This window comes from Triticum urartu, chromosome 4 (assembly GCF_003073215.2).
Source record: "Triticum urartu cultivar G1812 chromosome 4, Tu2.1, whole genome shotgun sequence".
Classification (NCBI taxonomy): Eukaryota; Viridiplantae; Streptophyta; class Magnoliopsida; order Poales; family Poaceae; genus Triticum; species Triticum urartu.
The window spans coordinates 558,472,221-558,481,386 of NC_053025.1; the positions used below are offsets into that span (position 1 = coordinate 558,472,221).

The 9,166-nt window shown below is 42.3% G+C and overlaps 1 protein-coding gene across 1 annotated transcript; it reads right to left on the reverse strand.

The window, feature by feature from the left end:
* Window positions 1–7,544: 7,544 nt before the first annotated feature.
* LOC125554140 (expansin-A31-like) lies at window positions 7,545–8,749 on the reverse strand. The gene is made up of 2 exons (XM_048717740.1): window positions 8,519–8,749; window positions 7,545–8,385 (listed from the first exon to the last, which is right to left on the reverse strand). The coding sequence occupies exons 1-2, from the start codon at window positions 8,649–8,651 to the stop codon at window positions 7,754–7,756; spliced, it is 765 nt and encodes a 254-aa protein (XP_048573697.1). The 5' UTR covers window positions 8,652–8,749; the 3' UTR covers window positions 7,545–7,753.
* Window positions 8,750–9,166: the final 417 nt, after the last annotated feature.

The window sequence follows — 9,166 nt, forward strand, 5'->3', positions numbered from 1 at the left end:
TCTATTAATCATATTACTTAAGAACTCCCACTTAGATAGACATCCCTCTAGTCATCTAAATGATCATGTGATCCAAATCAACTAAACCATGTCCGATCATCACGTGAGATGGAGTAGTTTTCAATGGTGAACATGACTATGTTGATCATATCTACTATATGATTCACGCTCGACCTTTCGGTCTCCAGTGTTCCGAGGCCATATCTACATATGCTAGGCTCGTCAAGTTTAACCCGAGTATTCCACCTGTGCAAAACTGGCTTGCACCCGTTGTATGTGAACGTAGAACTTATCACACCCGATCATCACGTGGTGTCTCGGCACGACCAACTGTCCCAACAGTGCAACTCAGGGAGAACACTTATACTTTGAAATTTAGTGAGAGATCATCTTATAATGCTACCGCCGAACTAAGCAAAATAAGATACATAAAGGATAAACATCACATGCAATCAAAATATGTGACATGATATGGCCATCATCATCTTGTGCCTTTGATCTCCATCTCCAAAACACCGTCATGATCTCTATCGTCACCGGCATGACACCATGATCTCCATCATCTTGATCTCTATCAACGTGTCGTCACATGGTCGTCTCACCAACTATTGCTTTTGCAACTATTGCTATCGCATAGCGATAAAGTAAAGCAATTATATGGCGCTTGCATCTTATGCAATAAAGAGACAACCATAAGGCTCCTGCCAGTTGCCAATAACTTTAACAAAACATGATCATCTCATACAACAATTTATATCTCATCACATCTTGACCATATCACATCACAATATGCCCTGCAAAAACAAGTTAGACATCCTCTACTTTGTTGTTGCAAGTTTTACGTGGCTGCTACGGGCTGAGCAAGAACTGTTCTTACCTACGCATCAAAAACCACAACGCGGTATAGTAATTGCTTTTTGATCTTCAGAAAGAACCCTGTTCATTGAATCCAATTCAACTAAAGTTGGAGAAATAGACACCCACTAGCCACCTGTGTGTGAAGCACGTCAGTAGAACCAGTCTCGTGTAAGCGTACACGTAATGTCGGTCTGGGCCGCTTCATCCCACAATACCGCTGAATCAAGAATCAACTAGTGACGGCAAGCAATATGTATATACCCACGCCCACAACTCCTTTTGTGTTCTACTCGTGCATATAACATCTACGCATAGACCTGGCTCGGATGCCATTGTTGGGGAACGTAGTAATTTGAAAAAAATCCTACGCACACGCAAGATCATGGTGATGCATAGCAACGAGAGGGAAGAGTGTTGTCCACGTACGCTCGTAGACCGTAAGCGGAAGCGTTATGACAACGCAGTTGATGTAGTCATACGTCTCCACGATCGATCGATCGATCCTAGTACTGAAAGTACGACACCTCCGCAATCTGCACACGTTCGGCTCGGTGACGTCCCACGAACTCACGATCCAGCAGAGTGTCGAGGGAGAGCTTCGTCAGCATGACGGCGTGATGACGGTGATGATGATGCTACCGGAACAGGGCTTCGCCTAAGCACCGCTACGATATGACCAAGGTGGATTATGGTGGAGGGGGGCACCGCACACGGCTAAGAGATCAATGATCAACTTGTGTGTCTATGGGGTGCCCCTGGCCACGTATATAAAGGATGGAGGGAGGAGGAGGCCGGCCCTCATAGGGTGCGCCCAAAGTGTGGAGTCCTACTAGGACTCCCTAGTCCCAGTAGGATTCCACCTCCCAGATGGAATAGGAAAAAGGGAAGGGAGAAGGAGAAGGAAGGAAGGGGGCGTCCCCTTTCCCTAGTCCAATTCGGACCAATCCATGGGGAAGGGGTGCGGACACCCTTGAGGCCTTTCTCTCCTTTCCCGTATGGCCCATTAAGGTCAAATACGAATTCGTGTAACTCTCCGGTACTCCGAAAAATACCAGAATCACTCGAAACCTTTCCGATGTCCGAATATAGCCTTCCAATATATCGATCTTTATGTCTTGACCATTTCGAGACTCCTAGTCATGTTCCCGATCTCATCCGGGACTCCGAACAAACTTAGGTACATCAAAACATATAAACTCATAATACCGATCGTCACCGAACGTTAAGCGTGCGGACCCTACGGGTTCGAGAACTATGTAGACATGACCGAGACACGCCTCCGGTCAATAACCAATAGCGGAACCTAGATTTTCATATTGGCTCCCACATATTCTACGAAGATCTTTATCGGTCAAACCACATAACGATATACGTTGTTCCCTCTGTCATCGGTATGTTACTTGCCCGAGATTCGATCGTCGGTATCCTCATACCTAGTTCAATCTCGTTACCGGCAAGTCTTTTTACTCGTTTCGTAATGCACCGTCCCGCAACTAACTCATTAGTCACAATGCTTGCAAGGCTTAGAGTGATGTGCATTACCGAGAGGGCCCAGAGATACCTCTCCGATACACGGAGTGACAAATCCTAATCTCAATCTATGCCAACTCAACAAACACCATCGGAGACACCTGTACAACATCTTTATAATCACCCAGTTACGTTGTGACGTTTGATAGAACACAAGGTGTTCCTCCGGTATTCGGGAGTTGCATAATCTCATAGTCAGGGGAACATGTATAAGTTATGAAGAAAGCAGTAGCAATAAAACTGAACGATCATTATGCTAAGCTAACGGATGGGTCTTATCCATCACATCATTCTCTAGTGATACGATCCCGTTTATCAAATGACAACACATGTCCATGGCTAGAAACTTAACCATCTTTGATTAACGAGCTAGTCAAGTAGAGGCATACTAGGGACACTCTGTTTGTCTATGTATCACACATGTACTAAGTTTCCGGTTAATACAATTCTAGCATGAATAATAAACATTTATCATTATATAAGGAAATATAAATAACAACTTTATTATTGCCTCTAGGGCATATTTCCTTCAGCAGCAAGGTTGATGAAGGTTGCCTCCCCAATGGTTCCCCCTCCGGCAGAGTACCGGCGGAGGCCTCCAGACGGGTTCACAGAAGAAAAGAGGCTTGCAGCGACGAAAAAATTGCTTCTGGTCTCGATCTGGATTTTTGGAATAATAGAGAATTTATAGGCCAAAGATTAGGTCAAACGAAGCAATGTGTGCCCCACAAGTGCTGATGATGGGCCTCCCCCCTGGGGAGCGTCATGTGATCTTGTCTCTCCCTCGTGCATATTTTGGCCTCTCCTCGGAGATTTTAGGGTCTCTTCTGGTCCAAGAAAAATCTCCATAAAGTTTCATCAGGTTTGGACTTACGGTGATCTTTGTGATGTCATAACGAGTCAACTCCAAAAACAACACAATAAATCATCATCTAGCAAAGAACATCACAATCCCCTTACCAACACTTCCTGTGTTGGTGGAGATGCTGAATGTGGTGGGCATGATCGAGTCCCTCCCTCACCGGAGTAACCGATGCGGTTCGACATAGTGTCAACTCCCTGCGAATTGAGCAAATGGTGAGCTTGGTCGCGACTACGGGTAAGGGGAGGGGCGGTGAATGCCAGGGGTACGCAACCATGTGGCGCCTCCTTTCACTGGGCACTGGTGTCGTAGCAGGTGGCGTTAGGGTCGAGGTGGAGGCATCCTAGGTAGCGAGGAGTGGGTGAGGGCCCATGGTGGGTATAGAGAGAGGTGCAAGATTGGATGCCCGGTTGGTAGTGCCCAGCCAACATTGATTGCAGTCAAAATCGCTTGACCAACACAAAAACCAGACCAATGTTGAGTTTTGAACCTCGTGGCTTTTTGGGAATGTATTTTGACCATTATCGAAGATTAGGGTTGTAAATTAAACCGAGTGGTGAGTTTAGAGATTTATATGTGGATTTTTCTCGAGAAAATAAAGCCACAAACTGCTAAGCATGATTTCTATTGATATAGGCTGGAGTAAAATCCTCAAAGATGTATTTAGATAGACATCAAACTGACCAAGGAAATTGCCATGTCTCTTTGCTTTCTCTCTCACTCTTAGTGTGGCTATCTTGACTGTTATATTTATCATTTGGGATAAGCCGAGAGGAGAAAAATGTGCGAAAAGGCTAATATGCGTTAAGCTAGCAGCCCAAAAATAAATGTGTGCCAAGAACACAACATGACAATTGCCGACCAAGAGACTACTCAACGCGCATACATGAATTTCCTATTCCACACCGAGACCCTGTTGGCCAACCCATAAAAGGATAGAGATAATGTGGTTTTCTTCGGTTTCTCTAGTTTGTTTCTTCCTACCGGTTTCAAGACGTTTTTTCTTTTTCCTTTTCTTCATTGCATTTTTTGCCAATTTTGGTTTGGTTTTTCTGGTGAGTTTTTTTGGTTTTCCTATTTGGTTCACTTTTCAACTGGTTTTTGTCCGGTTTTCTCAATTACTATTTTCTCATTTTCTTTGGTACGTTTTGTTTTAATTTTTAAATTTCATGGTCGGTTTGAAATTCATGATAAACTACATAACATTTTTACAATTCTAGATTTTTTCAAAAATTATTAACATTTAAAAAAATTCGTGAATATTTTTTGAATAATCATCTAAATTTTTATAATTCACAAAAATTTAGAAAAATCTTGGTCTTGACTGAATCCATGAATTTTTTCGAAAAATATTTGAGTTTTTTTATATTCATGAAAATTTTCTGAATTTTTTATCGTTTTTAAATTCATATATTGTTTTCAGGATGTGATTTTTTCGATTCTTGAACATTTAAAAAAAATCTGAAAATGTCTTAAAATTCATGAATATACTGTTAAATTCAAAATCATTTGTTGAAAATTTATGTTACCTTTGTATACATTTTCCAAATTTGGATGAATTTTCTCTGAATGTATTTTTTTTAATTTTAAGTAATTTTTAGTGATTTTTTTAATAAAGTAAAATGTCAAACGAAATGCCTTTTTTCTAGTAGCATCCAAAGCTGGGTTTGTTTTAGCCAGAGCAACCATGTAGCTAGTAGGGAGGACCTCATAGTTCTATTGGGCCACAACCCAGCGAGACAACTCCATGCTACTAAAACGTGGAATATGGTGGAGTGCGTCTTTATCTCGTCCCTAGTATGAGCCACATGCCGGACATAACATTCATCATATTTTTAATAAGTGATCAACATTTTTTGTATACATGCTCAGCATTTATTTATACATGTTCAACATTTTTCAAATACTTGTTAAACATTTTTAATACTTATTAAATATTTTTCAAATAGTCGTTCAACATTTTTCTAATACTTATTCAACATTTTTTTAAATGCTTGATTAACATTTTTGTATATATAATCAAGAAATTTCATCATTTTTAATACATGGTCGACATTTTTTGTATACACATTCAACATTTTTCAAAGCATGATTAACATTTTTTTGCAAATATTATGTGAAGTAAAATTTTGTAATATATATGTTTAGAATATTTAGAAGTGGTAATAAAAAAAGGGAAACAAAAAACGAAATAAAAACATGAAAAAAGAAAAGAAAAGAGGTAAATACATCACTGGTGCTTGACTTGTCACGAATGTGCACTTTGCTGCCTGAAGTTGCAAAATACATTGAGCTGGTTCCATAACTTGGCATTGACGTGCATATACAGTTCAAATCTCATTTTTATACGTCAATGACGCTGACGAGGCACGCCAGGATGTAAGGGACAAGGCGTGTGGCCTGGTTCTTTGCGAAAAAACCCTAGAACAAATTTTTTCTTACAAAAAGGCCTTCAAAGAGAAACTGATAAATTGAAAAAAAAACTATTAATCTTTTAATAATTAAAACCGGTCCGGAGTTCGAACCACATGCGCAGGTGTGTGTGGCTAGCCAGTTGACCCGTTCAAATTTAGTGTCAAGAAAAGAGTCATATTCTTTATAAACATAAAGCTGAACAACGTAAATTAAAAAATTATTCCAGCAATGTAGTGCCATTGATTTGAACCTGCAACCAGGGGCTCTATAGCGGCCGCACATACCACTCCAACTGACGACATCGAATGGTAAAATGAAAAATTTAGGTTTATAACATAATGAGCCCGTGTGGCTAAACCAGACCACAGTGTGGCTTAGTTTTCAACGGGTTTGTTCTTTTTCATGTCTTTCTTAAAAATACATAAATTATTATCATGCTACAAACAATATGCATATATTTAAATCAAATTACGTTAAAACATTCATATAATTTCATAAAATACCTATGCAATAACTTAACAGAAATACATATAATAAAATTATGAATTAAGAATATATTTTATAATTTTAAAAAATGCTCGCATTTTAATAAAATATTAAAGTAATTTTAGAAACGTTCATATATTTAAATAAATTCTCATATATTTTAAAATTTCCACATTTTTAATAAACTATTTATGTAGTATCAATGTGTTCATACTTTCACAAAAAATAGTGTTGTTTTAAAAAAGTTTATATAATATATAAGTTTGTGTGTTTTCTAAAAAAATAAATACAAGCCTAGTGCACCATTAGACGGCGGATCCTCACATGAATAATACTTGAATCATATAAACATTTTAATCATTCATAAATATTTTCAATTGTATCTTATAGTTATACTCCTAGATTTTATTTTATAATTTGTCAGTTTCTCCCTGAGGGCCTTATTGCAAGAAAATAATTCTGGAGTTTTTTCTGCAAAACACCAGGCCACACACCCTTTCACTGACAGCAGGCCCCATGGCATGCTAGCGCGCCTCCTCAACTTCGCGGACATATACAAACGCCATTTGAACCGTACATGCACGTCCATGCAAATTTATGGAACCAGTTCAATGTATTTTGCAAGTTCGGGTACTAAAGTGCACATCCATAACAAGTTCAAGCATCATTGGTGTATTTACCTCAAAAGAAAACGAGGCAGTGTACCTACCGCGAACTGGGCCGGCCCATATCCTTGCGCTTTTCAGCGAGTCAGAAATCCAACGGAGCGGAATTTCGATTGATGCCCAATTTAGATTAGTCGAGTGAAAAGCATTCCCGAAAGAAAAAAGGTAGTACTGTAGGCTAAAACAAAACCATTTGACTCTTTTCACTTGTAGGGCTTCGAGATGTAGAGCTCAAACTTCCGTATGCATATATGGTAGCCACGAGAGGCCCTCCACTAGTCCATGTCCGTCTGTCGTCTCCTCGTAGAACTTGAAGAAGCGCAACTCCCATCTGTATAGTTGTCTCAACCCTCAATCCAAATCATCGTAAACGTCGTCGCTACAATCACCAGCCGACGTCTCGTCGGAGCAGTTAATCGTCTCATTCGGAGACCATGTTGTCTTCTCCGTTCGAGCAAATTAAGCGCCGCCGTGTCCAAGCCAGTCGGCCTTTGCGTAGACGGGTTGACATTGTTGCGCGCCGACGAGGAGTTGACATTGTCTCGCATGTGCTCCCGGTTCAGTCGGTTGTTGTTGCCTTATTGTTGCAGCACGGTCGCGAGGAATCTGACTTAGACATGGTGAGCAGCTTCCAGCATGTCATCACTCAGCAGCACATGCACGATATGTAGTTACACATGCATGCATATATACTGTTCTAGATGGAGGAGACAGAGTGGGGATCGATATTGTTCCACGCCAAGTAATCCTTTAATAGCTAGGTGGTCGTGGATTACAGATATTGCAATTCAAATCTACCGCTGCCACTCGATGGGCAACGAGCTGAAGAATCAAAAGGGATCCAAGAAATAATGAGTATGCGTCTGGAGAGTTTCATGCATGTTCGCCCTGAACGAGCGAACTGATAATAGTAATACAAATTATAGAAATGTTATAGCTAGTAGTCGAACTGTTGCCATGTGGAGAAGGTCTGTCCGAACAGCCACCAGGCCGGCACGACGTCCTGGAAGACCTTGTACTGGCCGCCGGAGGAGGTGATGCCGAAGCTGAGCGCCTGCCCTTTCAGCCCCGCTAGGCACTGCCAGTTAGCGCCCCAGTTCTGGGACATCGTGATCCACGCCGTGTTGGTCCCCTTCACCGACATGCTCCTGATCGACCCGCTCATGGCGATGTTGGTCACCAGTACCAGCTCGAAGTAGTTGAAGCCGCTCATGGTGAAACGCAGGCCACCCTGCCTCTGGCACGCGACCCGCTGGTAGAGGACAGGGACAATGCCAGCGCGGTAGATGGCGAGGTTCTCCCAGGCAGGCTGGGACATGTCGAAGTGTTCGCGGGGAGGATTGCACCACCCGCCGTTGTCGTTGGCGAGAGCCCAGTTGGGAGGGCACAAGTTGGTGGCGGACACGGTGATGGATGTGCCGGGCTTGCACATATTCGACTTGCTGGTGTCGCAGGTGATGAGGTAGCATTGCCCGCAGGACAAGCCATTGTTGAACAGCACCGTGCTCAGCGCCGCGTTGTTGAGCCCGTACCCCGCAGCGTACAGGTTATCGTACCCACATGCGCCACCTGCACATTGCACATGCAGATAAAGTCAGACATGCACACAAGCATTGCATTGCGTACTTGCATAGATAAGTAATATTGGGCAAAATGATGGTGCCGGAGCAAGCCGGAGTTAAGGCTTGATTATCTGGCTTACCCATTGTTTCAGCACCGTCGGCGCCGCCGTAGAAGGTGGCGTAGGCCTGATGCCAGTAGTCGGACCTGGCCTGCACGAAGCAGAACGCGAGAACGGCGGCGAACAGCTGCAGGAAGCGCATCCCAGCTGCCATCTCTCTGCTGAGAGTCCCAGAAGCAGGGAGAGATCGGATGTCTAGCGATCTTGCTAGATGTTATGGCAATCGAGTGGGTTCGTAGGTGAGGAATGATGGGATAATGGTGGTGCTTAAATAGGATGTAGCTAGCTTATGAATGAGGCCGGCCGGGTATGGGTTCAGATGGAGAAGAATGATTGTCGTGTTAACATATGAGATCGCGGTTCCAACGATCGTATGGATGCACATGGCTGCAACCTCCACAGATTGACTTACGCGTTCTAATCATCGAATGCAGGTCAGATCGACCGAGCTCTCCTATCTCGCTTCTTAATTAAATACATTCAGAATGATAGGTTAACTGAACAGCCGATTTGACATTCTTCCAGGGACTACTCTACCAAGTCTATAGCTAGTAGTAGCAGCTAAAACAAAGCGTGCTTTGGTTCAGCGTGCACAAATGTTTCTGCGAGAGGGCTTCTACTTTTGAACTGATTTGAAAAGGGTGAACGTTTATGATATTTTGCTTTTTC